General features: G+C 43.4%; 2 protein-coding genes across 3 annotated transcripts; both read left to right on the top strand.

The window, feature by feature from the left end:
• Positions 1 to 2,059: 2,059 nt before the first annotated feature.
• On the top strand, positions 2,060 to 6,292 carry LOC112894097 (putative exosome complex component rrp40). Its single transcript, XM_025961700.1, has 10 exons — positions 2,060 to 2,214; positions 2,308 to 2,382; positions 2,500 to 2,586; positions 3,329 to 3,385; positions 3,884 to 3,976; positions 4,562 to 4,634; positions 4,848 to 4,923; positions 5,003 to 5,093; positions 5,196 to 5,317; positions 5,916 to 6,292. Exons 1-9 carry the CDS (start codon positions 2,167 to 2,169, stop codon positions 5,313 to 5,315), a joined length of 720 nt encoding a protein of 239 aa, XP_025817485.1. The 5' UTR covers positions 2,060 to 2,166; the 3' UTR covers positions 5,316 to 5,317; positions 5,916 to 6,292.
• Positions 6,293 to 7,192: 900 nt separating this feature from the next.
• On the top strand, positions 7,193 to 11,744 carry LOC112893754 (AMSH-like ubiquitin thioesterase 2). Of its 2 annotated transcripts, none has more exons than XM_025961222.1 (9): positions 7,193 to 7,499; positions 7,976 to 8,017; positions 8,100 to 8,379; positions 8,493 to 8,582; positions 8,667 to 8,729; positions 8,839 to 8,913; positions 9,803 to 9,865; positions 10,883 to 10,935; positions 11,091 to 11,744. In XM_025961222.1, the coding sequence occupies exons 2-9, from the start codon at positions 8,004 to 8,006 to the stop codon at positions 11,272 to 11,274; spliced, it is 822 nt and encodes a 273-aa protein (XP_025817007.1). In that variant the 5' UTR covers positions 7,193 to 7,499; positions 7,976 to 8,003; the 3' UTR covers positions 11,275 to 11,744. The 2 variants fall into 2 exon arrangements, with proteins under 2 accessions (XP_025817007.1, XP_025817008.1); XM_025961223.1 differs by having other exon boundaries at positions 7,194 to 7,499; positions 8,103 to 8,379.
• The last annotated feature ends 2,345 nt before the right edge of the window (positions 11,745 to 14,089 follow it).

The raw sequence follows: 14,089 nt of genomic DNA, 5'->3' as shown, positions 1-14,089 counted from the left end.
ATAAAAAGTTTTATAAATATATTTTATTTAATACTCTAAATGGTAAAAAAAATTAATATGAAAGGGCTAAATTTTAGCCTTACGGAACCGAACGGGCTTTAGTCACTCTAGTCGATGTGCTCGGTAAATATGCAATAGTTAGTTAGGGTGTGTTCGTTTCCTCCCTTCTAAAGTTTAGACCCGTCATATCAAAGAGAATTTTGCTATTTAGAATTATTAAATAAAATCTGTTTATAAAACTTTTTGCACAGATGGGTGCTAATTCGCGAGACAAATTTAATGAGCCTAATTAATCCATAATTTGCCACAGTGATGCTATGGTAATCATCCGCTAATCATGGACTAATATACCTCATTAGATTCGTCTCGCGAATTAGCCCTAGGATTTTGCAATTAGTTTTATAATTAGACTTTATTTAATACTTCTAAGTGACAAGATTCTCTTTGATGTGACACCTCTAAACTTTAGACCCTAAAAAACGAACGCACTCTTAGTCACGCTAATCGATGTCTTTAAGAATATGCAATGCCATTTGGCGAAGCTGGATGTGCTTAGGTGCCGTTTGTTTCTTCCATCACATAGGATGTTTGGATACCAATTAATTAAAAGTATTAAATATTGACGAATTACAAAACCAATTGTATAAATGGAGACTAATTCGCGGGATGAATTCATTAAACCTAATTAGTCCATGATGTGAAAATGTTGGGCTACAGTAAATATGCTCTAATGATGAATTAATTAGATTTAATAGATTCATCTCGTAAATTAGTATCCATTTATACAATTATTTTTATAGTTAGCTCATGTTTAGTTACTAATTAGCATCCAAACAGACCCTTAATTAATGCCGAATTTTTTCAACCCACGACGGCCCATTCTTCGTAGCCCAGTCTTGTCGCTGTCACAATCCGGCCCAGTCCCAAGGTGGCAGGCTGAATCATATATCATATAGTTTAGGCTGGAATTTTTTTAAAAAAAAGTATTAAAAAATAAATTCGAAAAAGGGTGCCGATTTGAAAAATTTCAAACGGACACCTCCCGCCCATCCAACAGGCGGGAGGTGCCAAATCTTTTTCTAGGCCCGTCCCGAGAGTCTCTTCGCAAATAAAAAACTTTTCTTATTCGCGAAGAGATCCCTGACGCGGCAGCGGGGGCATCCCGCCCGCCCAACGAGCGGGAGGTGCAGGGCCTCTACAGTGCGCGGAGGGGCATCCCGCCCGTTGGGCGAGCGGGAGGTTTCCCTCCCCTTGTATAAGCCCCCACCTGCCCCCTAAATTCCTTTTTTATTCAGCAAAAACCAAGAAAAAAAGAAAGGGAGGAGAGGAAGAGAGAAGAGAAAGCAGCGAAGCCCTGTTCACACATCGGTTTGGAGGTATATTCTCGTTTTAGTCGTATAATTACTTGAAAATAACTATAATCTAGAAAATATTTCTTAGGGTAGTTATATTTTGAATAGTTTTTAGTATTTTTAATTATTTTTAGTATAATTTATATTCTGAAAAATATAATCTGAGAATCGCTGAAACTTAGGGTCGTTGTGTATTAATATGTAGTATAACTAGTATTGACAGATATCGTAATATTTGGATTCTATGTTGCAAAACGTTATCGCTTAACCATCTTTATACGAGTTTTAGATACCGTAATCTTCTTCCTAAAATTGAACTAAAATTTTATATGTATACAAAAGAGTATGACGAATAAATCTTGTATTTGAAAAAGGTATAAATTTTAAATAGTTTGTAAAATATAAATTCGAACAAAAAATAAGAAAGATATAAATTCGGGCACCTCCCGCCCGTTGGGCGGGCAGGATGCCTCCGCCGCGGGAGGGGTCTCTTCGCGAATAAGAAACTTTTCTTATTCGCGAAGAGGCCCTCTGGAGAGGCCTGGTACCTCCCGCCCGTTGGATGGGCGGGAGGTGATCGGCCCCACATGGGCGGGAGGTACCTATTTTTAGAAATTTTTCAAATCGACATCTTTTTCAAATTTAATTTTTTAACCCCTTTTTAAAAAAATTCGTTTAGGCTGACGCACAACGGTTTGAGGCCCAGGCCCATCTCCTCCGCTGCTAACCACACGCACTGACGCGTAGAAGGCAGGACCGCCGCCGCGTATAGCTCCTCCTCGCCGGCGCCCCTTACCGCTTTCGAGTTCGAGCAATGGAATCGAGGAAGCCGCCGCCCTCCCCCCTCGTCGACAGCTATGTGGTAAGCCTCTCAGCCCCTTTCTGCGCCTTGATCTCTCACTTTCGCTATCTCTACAGCTCTCGACCTGCTCCCTCACCCGCCGTTGCTGCCCAGGTACCGGGCGACGTCGTCCTGGACCTCTCCGAGATGACCAACCAGACCATAAAGCTCGGCATGGGCCTGCGTCAGGTAAACCCTTTCACGATGGAAAGTGGGAACTGCTATCCTTTGAGAGATTTAGGAGTTAGGGTTTAATGGGGGTTTATCTGCGTCATGAGGCTTATCGGTGGTACCTGGGGCTTGCAGGAATGTGACACCATCCAGGCGACCAGTGCTGGGATGCTGCGGTTGTCGAAGCCCAACAAGTATTGGGTTGAGAGTTCCCAGAAGAGGGTGAGTCCCCTGGTTTGCACTTATAGGTGCTCAAATTCTGGTTCCTCTTGAGAGCACCGTGTTAAGAGTATGTTTGTTAAGAAAAATATGGATTGGTGGAACATGGTTTACTACTATTATGATAGTATGAATGAATCATAGTTTCACAAGCCCCCTTCAAATTTAAGTACTGTATTGCTGTTTATAGACTGTAATTACATTCTGAATGAAACATAAGCTTCACATGCCCCCTTCAGATTGAAGTACTGAATTGCTCTTTATAACCAATTGGCCAAGTTTTTGTTACACTTCATGGTTGAACTGAAACCTATGAAAAGACTTCATATCTTATTATTTTATTACCACCGTTGGAGGGTGCTGATTGATTAGATATTCAGAATATCAATGGCCCTTCCTGAGTAATTACTAAACTAATGTGTTAGCCTAAAGTGCCTGTCTTATGTTGATTTGATGCTACGAAAATTCAAGCACTTGTGCACAGATATGCATTGACCGTCGTCATATATACTTTGAACTATTGAATATATGTTGCTCTGGCCTTTTTTAAGAATATTTCAAGTTTTAATTACTTCTCTTCATCTATCAAAGTACAATTAATCCTGAAAAGCTATAATCTTGTCCTCCTCTTATATCTTGTTGACGTTAAAGTGGGAGACTGCAGTTGGTGCTACTTTATTTGTCCTCCTTGTGCTGTGTTTAGCAGTCGCCCATTCATGTCTCTTGTTATTTTCTTTTTGTGCAGTATGTACCTTCTGTAGAAGATACAGTTCTTGGTGTTGTGGTCGACACAAAACCAGACGTAAGTATATATCTACATTCAGAAGTATGTGAATCAGTACTCCTTCCGTTTCTAGATATTTGTCCAAGGCTACCATGGTACTGACCAAAGAAGCACCAGATCAAATCAAAATAGCTGGTAGTATTAGACCATGGAAAATCCTTATTAAATGACATACACAATTACACAATCACTTTTGCTACCGCTGTAAAGCAGGGGAAAGAGGTATAATATTGCATGAGTTCCTCAATGGAGAAACATTGTGAAACTGCTCTTCCCCCAAATATGGTCAGATATTGCAAGGGTGGAGTTTTTATATATGACATCACTCAGAAATATCTAGCCCTATTTTCGTCAAGATAACCAGATGATTACCTCTATACATTTATAATATGTAAACAGAAACTAAAATGAGCTTTCGCTAGAAGCTTGATGTGAACCTCTCGTTTTACATTAAATGAATCTATTTTGGCCTACCTTCCATATGTGTTCTTTGCTCACATAGCTTTGGTTATACAGAACTTTTTGGTGGACATAAAGGGTCCTAATGTGGCCTTTCTACCAGTGCTTTCATTTGAAGGTGGTACCAGGAGAAACATACCAAAATTCGAGGTATAGCATTGGGTAATTTGTACTTTCCAGCATTGTTGAGTTCCGTACTTTTGTCAGCCTCTATACGAAAAGCCTTAAATGTGTATACAATAGGCCACATTATTTTCAAAAAAAAAAATACAGTAAGCCACATATACAGTTCTATAAAAAAATAAACATGTACTCAGTAACATGTGGATTGCTGTCCGTCCCCCCCCCCCCCCTCCAAATACTACTGTCCGTTTATGTTTGATGTTTTAACTCTCTGTACTAGAACTAAGAAAACATACAAAATGGCCACATGCCCCTATTAAAGCTCTCTTTCCACTTCACAAATTAAATCGTTTCTCCTAAGCTACTTACATTTAATGTTAGTTACTAATGAACAAGTATATAGTCTTTAGATTGTACCCTTTTTTCACTTCGATTGGGACATTTTGGGAAAGTAAATTAAATTTTCTTCTCGTAATCCTATAACTCAAATAAAAAGGAATGGAGGGCGTAAATCAGGTGCAAGTGGTCCCATAATTTGTTTCCAAAGTGTTTCGAGCCTAGTGTTCAGTTTGCTGATTTTATCTTCATCTGACCACGGTAATTCTCTTGCAGATTGGTACATTAATATATGCTCGAGTAGTGAAGGCAAATAGCTTCATGAATCCAGAGCTCTCATGCATGGATGGTAAATTTTCAGCTTATAATTCAGTATTTATTATGTTTAATTGTCCATCACAAGTACATGGTACAAAGTTTCTCCAACTTAGCAATGTGCCCGCCTTGGTTTTGAGAACCTTTCAACTTGTGAATGACACTCTCAGTCTGAACCCTTGTCTTTGACATTAGCTGATCATTCTTTTTACAGTTTTACTGTACTAATATTGTTCCTATCTTGAAGCTGCTGGGAAAGCTGCTGAATTTGGTCAGTTGAAAGGTGGCTTTATGTTTGACACATCAACTGGCATGTCACGAATGTGAGGATAATACATATCATCCTCTTCCACTAAATCAGTAGCATTTTTTTTGTTATATTTTGACATTGGTTGCTTATAGGTTGTTAAGTTCGCCGACATGTCCAGTTCTGGAGGCCCTTGGGAAAAAATTATCATTTGAAATTGCTGTTGGACTCAATGGTCGAGTCTGGGTATGCTTGCTACTGCTATTTTCTTATTTTTTTTATCCTGTCATTTTTGTTAAATTGTTAGTACTGTTTCTTGTGTTTGATACCTTGGTTTATATTCTGTAGGTGAATGCTCCTGCACCAAGTACTGTCATTCTTGTATCAAATGCGATTATGAGGTCAGAATCTTTGAGTGGCATAAAACAAAGAGCTATGGTAGAAAATCTCCTGGAGAGATTGTCATGATGGTAAGTCAGCAAGCTTTAATCCAAAGTAAAATGGGTGTAATCTGAATCCATCGTGTCTGTTTGAAGTAAAAGTAGAAAAGTTTGAGATCAAGGTGGTTGTCCACATCGAAGATTATTATTGTATTATGTGTAGTAATACCCTTTATTTTTGTTGTATTTACAAATGCATGTTCCCATTTCTCTCTTTGGAAAAAAATTGTATTTTGCAAGAAAAAAGTATTTCTATTTTTCATCATGAGCACTGTGCGCTTGCTATCTCCATAAGATGAAATCATACTTCTATGTTGTTTGATTACCCATATATTGGTATATGTTGCACCCAGTACTGACCCTATATGGTGGACAATAGTTCAACTTCATTGCTTTCAGTTTTATCTTGTCAAGATAGGTTTTCGTGGGATCAGTGGTAATAATGATGACATGTTTCTGTACTAAACATCATCAAATTTCACAATTTGCTACATACTTCTTGACTTCTGTATATAGAGGAATTTTTCAAAGCTTTACTTGCCTATTTGATTCCTTTTATTGTTATTATTATCGTTTCCACAGCTAAACTTTAGTCAGAATGGTGTGATATTTATTGCCTTACGTGCAGGCAATGTACTCTTCGCGCTGTCGATGCATTTTGGAGAATGGCTTGGTTAGAGCCGCAGCCGATTCCGGCGAATTGGCGAAAGAGGCTGGTTTGTTTCAGTGTTGTAGAATGTAGACAACTAATAGAATGGCTGGTTTAGAATGAATTTTCTGGCTAATACTACATCATGAATTTTTCAATGTGGATGCGCTATAATCAGATATCTGCACTAGGTTGCCTGCCGATCTTGTTGAAAGAAGCCTCGTGATGACCCAATTCCAACATTTCATATCCGCTGCACTCGGAAATGCTGATCTTGTTGAAAGAAGCCTCATGATGACTCAATTTCAACATTTTTTGTATTCTTTGCACTCAGAAATTGACTTCTTCTGATCCCAGTATGACTTTCGGTGCAACTTTTTTTTTGGGGGGGGGGGATTGGGTATTTGTCCTGTCCCACGAAAAGTCAACTCCTGCTGCGGCCTATTCTCGTGACAACAAGTTCAACAGGTGTAGAACCGGTTTGAGCTTATTAGAGAGCGACATCCGCCGCCAAACAAAAATGCTTTTCAATCCCGGATGACAGCATAGATTATCCCCGATAACGTTAGCATTTGCTTTCTTGTAAGATCCTCAAGTTGATGAGGTGGTGTTTTCACTTCTTCCCGTATCGTCATGAGCTGCGTGTTCGCCACTCTTTGCTGCCTCGCCGGAATCAGCGCGCCATTTCATACGCGAGACGTACGGGTTTCAGGGTTACGCTTTCCTCATTTCCTCCACGCCTCTCCCTTCCGCGCGATGCTTTACTTGATCGACACCAATGAACAGTGTCTGATCACATCACATCACAAACTCTCGATCACGAACGCAGCCTTGCAGATGCCCCCCAAGCAAGTTGCCAACGAGCAGGCAGCTCGGCGGCACCGGCGCCGAGAGCCTCGGTCCGCGGGCGTAGCCACTCTCGAGCGCGGCGCGGCAGCCGGCGGACGGCGCGTCTCTTTCGCGCGCCGGGGGCCGGGGGCAGCGAACGTGACGGCCTCCCTCCTCGATTCTCCCCCAGATTATTAACCGATGCACCGCACCCGGCCGGCATCGCCGTCCAGGAGCGCCAGCTCGGCAGCCCCAAGCACGCGCACGCGCCCGCGCCAAGACGCCGACACCGCAGCATCCCCTGCTGCCGACGTCGCTCGCTCGCCTCGCCTCGCCGGCTTCCTTCGTATCTACGTCTCCTTCTTCCCCCATCCGTCCGCCCGCAGGCCGCAGCGCCCGCCGGACCTTTCGTCCCTATCCTAAACTCGTCCCCGCCCCTCTTTGTGATGCGCGGGGCATGCACGACAGCGACGTGGTGCCGCGCGTGCGCCCATCCGGTTCCCGAACGGAGCCCCGCGTGGCGTGGATTCGCGCTCGCGTCAGAGTAACGGCAGCGCGCGGTGCTCCTCGCTTCGCTGCTCGCCTTTCCCCTCTCCTTTCTCCCCGACTCGGCCAGACGGCCGCTCGCCTCGCTGAAGCGGAACTGCCTCGCTCTCCCTCCCCCCTCTCGCCAATCCTTTCCTTCCCACCCATCGCGGCTAGGCTCGGCTCGGCTCCGCTCCGGATTTTCTCGAGGTGAGTGAGCTCTGCCTCCTGTCCGCCTGTCCGGTGAGGTACTCTGCGGTAGCTGATTGGGTTTCAAGATTTAACTTCTAGTGGGGAGCTAAGGATTGGTACGGCTTTGTGTACCTGCTGCTGGGTGGGTTAGTGATGGAAAGGTCGTTCTTAATTCAGAGTTATCGTTGGACTACCGCTTCTAATCAGCGGTGGTTGTGTTTCTGTTGTTTGAAGCAACGCGTAGTCTCCGATTGCTCTGCCAATTAGGGGTACGTTGGGTGGAGGCCGTACCCTGAACCTGCCGTCTCCGATTGCTTGTCATTTTGTCGATGTTTTTTTTAGTTCGCCTAGATGATGCTCGGTGGTAACCGTGCTCCGGAGTTGTTAGGCAGCTCCTCGAGCTGCTGTCATTTCTTCTCAAAGCCTCCGCGCACTCCTTTTTGTCTAGTGAGTTTCTAATTGTTCGCGGTTTTTTTTTGTTTTTGTTTTTGCAGGCTGAAACTTTAGTGCTCTGCTCCAGCCATGGGTAGCAGGAGGTATGCCATGTTCTGTATCTTCTTCAGCGGTTGACAATTCTGTTTCTGATACCACATCATCGCATGTTCAATGCAAAAATAGTAGATATGACATCAATGCGTGGAGATGTGGGACTCACTCAACGCCAAGTAAATCGATGTATCTAGATGCTCAACATGTTGTCCACTGCCAAGCTACAGACCGTGGTGTTGGCCCCTGCGCTGTGAAGCATCACTTCCCATCACCAATCGTATCTTGGATAGAAGATCTTTCGAGCTTTGGCAATGTTTCTTTTAGCCCTGATTCTGAATATGTGGATGAGCAAGCCAGGGCTTCAGTGGGACAGTCTTCAACATCAAGCAATTTGCATGACATGCAAATAGTACGTTCCCTTTCATTTCCCATCCATTTCTGTAAAAAAAAAGTATGTTGTTGTTTCTAGGAGGCTAGTAATATCTGAAGATCTGAAATAACATCCTTATGCATGCTATGCAGTCAGTGAGGTTGACAGAAGAATTCATGGAGCTTGCAAAGGAGAACATAAGCAATAATCTAGAGACTTGTGGAATCCTCGGTGCTTCTTTTGTAAGTGCAGTGGGCACTTGTCATTGTGACAAAAATTTCGAATTTTCAGATTGGATCTTCATTTTTCTTTCTGTTTATATGTAGAGGGATGGAACTTACTTTGTGACAATGTTGATTATACCAAAGCAAGAAGGAACTGCTCACTCAGTATGTCAGTAGTTGAATGGTTTCAAACATATACTTAATATCATCAATTGTTAGCTCTGACAAATATCTGTCTGTCCCACTCTGAACCTTCCTCCTTTTCCAAATACAGTGTCAGGCTGTTAATGAGGAGGAGATTCATGCCGTATTATCAGAACAGTCACTTTACCCTGCAGGATGGATTCATGTATATATTCTAGCATTGCCATACTTTATGTACTTTGTCTTTCTTGTTGGTTCAATTGAAATGTGAAAAATGTGAAAAGATAAGTAAAGCTGATAGCTGCAGTAGACTGCTACCTGGTTGCAGCATGTATAATTACTCATCAATTATCATCTGATCTGAAACCATCACCTTGTATTCGTTTACCCTTAGTTTTCTTTCTTTTTGCAGTTGAGGGCCAAGCCTTCTTCCTTTTGTTTCAGCTTGTTGCAATTATTTCTTGTAATCAGTGTAATTCCTACTCTCCTGCTAATTTTAAGGGGGGGAATTGTTAATCTATTTAGCATTGTCATTCTTCTTTCAATAAGGTTATAGGAAATACGTTTAGTTCATCTAAAAGTAACAATTATTCTGAAGATAAACAATTAGAACAGTCAGTTTGGTTGCTACATTGATATATGTTTTGGCAATCATACTGACTAACATAGAACATTTATCTCAGAAAACACTACACATAACTTGTTTTGGCAATTATATTGCATCTAACATAGAAAATTTATCTAAGAAAACACTGCATATAACATGTCTCTCTTGCATTAGCCATAGGAAGGAGCAGTACATAATGTACTGGATTTTCTGTCTGGGAAAAGCAATATGCTGAGTTGCTGACCCTGGCATCCTTAGTAGTAACAAATAAATTATACAAAAGGATGAAGAAAGAGCCACCCCTTGTCTAATTCAAATTCAATTTGACTGGCTTTATTAATTATTACTACAGGATGTCAACTTGCCTTTTCTTACCTTTGTGAACATTCTTGCTCTTAGATCCCATTCGAGCGCTGTTGGAGGCTTGGATGGAATGGTCTCTTTCTTTAACAGTTCCTGAGAAATTGACACTTTCCCCCTTTTCCAGACTCATCCTTCGCAAACATGCTTCCTGTCATCAATTGATTTGCATACTCAATACTCTTACCAGGTAATTTTCTTCAGATAAGCTGTGCCTGTGGTATGTTGATCTAAAAGAAAGGAGAAAGTGTTTTTCTTTTTCTATATTATAAAGAGTAGGATTTTTAAAAGTATTCACTTTTTATGTGATAACTTCGGCTCGAATTATCTGCGTGAATCATCACAAATTATTGACATCATCTTGCCATGAGAGTTTGTGTTTTGTCAAATGTAAGCTGAACTTTTTTATGTGACAACTTATTCACAAATGGTCTGTGTTTTGTAGAATGTAAGCTGCACTTGCTGAAGCTTCCATTTATGCACTTGCTTAGATACTATATGGTACTACATGGTCGTTATTTGACCAGTGAACTCTTTAGGTACCATGAGCTGCTACATGCACCACCAATTTCCAAAATATCAACCACGCAGAACCATAACATGGCCACACAATTAAAGATGACTATAGAATATGGTATCGGTGATTAGCTACAAAAAATGACTTCATTTCTACCCTGATATCTGAACACTATGCCCTAACCTTTGCTGAGCATCCATTAGGCTTACAAGCTGATATTCGGGCGTAACATACCCTTTTTGTTCTGACTAAATCACAAGCTGTCCAATATAGAATAGGCAGGCCAACAGGTTACCATGTATCTTTTGAGTTTTTGTGGTCTCTGGTTGTGATCATTATCATATTGCCCAAGTAGCAATGGTGCTTCAGCTATTTACATATTTCATCTCCGTGGGATAAAAACCATTTACCTAACAGTAGTATACTGACTAACACCGTGAAAGATCAACCATGCTCCTACAGTTAGCAAAAAGCATTATTTGACCAGTTAGCATTTTTATGGTTGTAATAACATTGATAATAACTTGTACTGTAGCTCAGAATGGTTAGGTCCATCTGTGACACTTTGGTGTGGAACTCGGGACCACTTCAACCAAATCTTGCACCTGTTTGTTTTTCAAGTAAAAAAGTATTTCACCTGCTTTGGCATGCCTTTAAATTTGATTGATGGAAAATGATGGATTCCTGCAGGTTATGTTACCAGAGGCTGTTGCAATTGTGGTTGCACCTAAGGATCCTACCAGGCAAGTGTTTTCTGCTCATAATAAGACACTTGTACATAAAGTGTGTCACATACATCTGCACTTCTTTTGTTATTAATTGCTTTTGGTGCTTCCTTCTGGCTAATATAAATAACTATGAAATCTGAAACTGTCACCCTGTTTCTCGAATCCTTCAGGAGTTACGGAATATTTAGGCTGACTGATCCTGGAGGTATGGAGGTGCTTAGGGGTTGCGATGAAAGTGGGTTCCACACTCACCGAGAGACAACCGACGGCAGTCCAATCTATGAAACCTGTTCGAAAGTGCGCTTCAATCCCAATTTGCGGTTCGAGATTGTTGATCTGCGTTCTGGTGCATGATCAATGAAAGCAAAGCTATAGCAGCTTGTTCTTCCTTTGGCAGAAGTATATACCATATAGCTTTTAAGTGATTCCTGTTAGGTAGATAAACAAGCTGTTAATGAGCTGGAACTGGGATGCCCAAATCATATGACTGATCTGTGATATGTCACCAAGCCTTTTTGCATCTTTGCTGGTATTCGTGAGCGTGACTAAGAAACTAGCACCGGTTATCCTGAATCTGGCTGTTCAATCAGCCTTTGAGTTGCGTCTGTAAGTATTTAACTTGGGAAAACATACACGTGATTATCTTGGGTTGGGCTGATGTGTGCTTGGAGCATAACGCTTAACAGCAGCACTGCCAAATCATCAGATACAGAATCTTCTGGGAGTTTCAGACATTGCCTAAATTAACATCAGAACTGTTAGAGGTGAAATTGTATGTATTGGGGATTTAGAGTCTGTAACAATGGTAAGTTTTGGTTGTTAAACTTGGATGTGTGTCCAAAGAGAACAGAGTTGCTATTCAAGCAACACTCATATAAAGTTCCCTTTGTGGCATCACCACGCTTGTTCTTGCATACAGGATACTGAAACTTCCTTACCCTTCATACGGCGTGGGCGTCTGGTGTTTTACCCAGTGAAAGTATGGCCAGACGATATAAATCTCGGTATGCCTATTACTATTAGCCAGTACGTTTGCTGTACCTGAATCCCTTTTTCCACATGGGCCGCATGAATGGGCTTGGTAAACGAAACGGGAGGAGCGACGGGCAAGCAAATCCTACTGCAGCCTACGGCTACAAAGAAAGACTGGCAGATGAACCAGCATCTCTTATAATTTTTTTTTTGTTTTGTTTTAAGCAAAAGGAGAGGGTGAATTGCAGAGCAAGGAACTAGCTGCTGGCAAGGATGCAGGAGAATGATTCTGTCCTGCAAAAAGGGGTGTCGACAGGAACAAACAACCCGGTAGATACCTTAAATGATAACCGGCCGAAAGAGGGGGAAGAAAACACGGAGCAGGCACGACACAAGGAATTGAGTCGCTTTACACTGAGGACCACCTGATGGTTGAACCGTGTGCCATCCATCTATTTGGCAACGCGACGGAAACAGGAGCGAGCGTGAAGCAGCAGCTGCACGATGCATCCGTATGTGTGAGCATGAGGTCGAGGGCTGGAGGCACCCGATGGCTACGGCCTACGGCCGGTAGTTAGTAGTAGCAGCACTACGAACAGCAACACCGAAGCTCCTCTCGTCCGGACGCTATCGGATTCCACCTCTCCGAATGAATGAGAAATTTGGCCGTGCACCGGACGAAATTGGCAGTCTCGCTCGCACGGCGCACGCAGGAGGCAGGACTGCCCTCGACTACTTGTTGCAAGGTTGCTTTTGCTCCGGTAGCGCTCCTATCAGACGTCGAAATCCGGCGGAGAGCCCGAACCCACTTGGCCCGGCGGCCGGGCGGGGACCGGGAGCTGGCGTTGCCGGCGGCCGCACGGCATGGCACCGCCAGCGCGGAGCCCACTTCCCGCACACTTGTGCACCGCACTAGGCGCGTGCGCTAGCTACTACCGGTGGTGGCGGCACTTGTGCGCTCTAGCTAGCTCGCAGGATGGCCATGCGAACGCTAGCACCGCGTAGCCACCAGATGGCTCACTACTCAACAACGGCGAAAAAGAAAAAGGAAAGGGAAGAAAAAGCTGGTTGGATTTGGATGGTGAGGCCTCCGGCTCCGCCGTGCTAGCTACTGCTAGCTAGCCCCGCCTGATGAGAACGAAAAGGAAAGAAGCGCGGCAAAAACGATTCCTCAGAACCGAGAGAACAAAGTGGGGAGCTTTAAAGTTTGTTTAAACAAACAAAGGAGCGGGGCACTGTTACGTGTGTAGCCAGCCCTGCGCCGCGCCGTCGCGCTCCGGCGGATGCTCGTCGCGATCGCGCCCCGTGTACCTGACGGGGGCCCATCCACGATCCATGGATGAATCATGAACGGGTGTGACAAGGAGACGACGACGCCGGGGCCCAAGCCGAGAAGCCCTCTTCTCAGGACGAGCAATTCGAGTAGGTGGAGTTGGTGAAGGAGCTCCTGCCACGGGCGGATTGTTTGATGATAGCCCGAGGCTCATCTGCCGCTGTCCCTCTCGAGTCTCGACGTCTGACGGAGGAGATAACCGGCCGGGGCGTCGTATCTTCATGACATCATCTTTTTTGTTTCTCGTAACCAAGCTAACATTGGACGAGAACAGGACGGGATTCGGTACGGTACCGCACAGCCAGGATAAGTTCAGACTTCGGAGCATATTTTTGTAGCACTGTAACACGGTTGCTTCGATTTACAACGAACTGAAAAGAAAAAGGAGCCAGCCAGCATTCAGCGACCAAGCACGGAGCGAGATAAAAAGTGGCCAAGTGGGGGGATGCGATCGGATAGCAACAGCGACCAGATTCTTGGCTCGTTCTGGCACTGGTACGTAGATTCTTGGCAGCAGATACGATCGAGAGGACGTGTCGCTTAGCACGCACATGAACGGTGACTGCTCTGCTAATGTTTATCTGAAGAACAATTTCGTGGAGATCGTTGCCATCATAGCCTCATAGGGTATCCGTGTGCTGACATAGTAACAGATTGCTTCCTGGGGATTAGCATGAAGTTGTTAATGTAGGAAACTTGAACATGTCTAAAACATACAAGCATCAGTACGTCACCAACCGGATTGCACTACGCGACACGGTACTAAAATCAACCGTCGCTGCCGCTGACGCAAACAAGAAGGTACCAATTCAGGCGTCGAAACTGGATGCCAGCTTATCTAAACTTTTATTTTTATTTTTTTTG

This window comes from Panicum hallii, chromosome 5 (genome assembly GCF_002211085.1).
Source record: "Panicum hallii strain FIL2 chromosome 5, PHallii_v3.1, whole genome shotgun sequence".
NCBI classification, from domain to species: Eukaryota; Viridiplantae; Streptophyta; class Magnoliopsida; order Poales; family Poaceae; genus Panicum; species Panicum hallii.
Note: the sequence above shows the minus strand (reverse complement) of the source record. Positions and strands in the feature narration are given on the sequence as shown.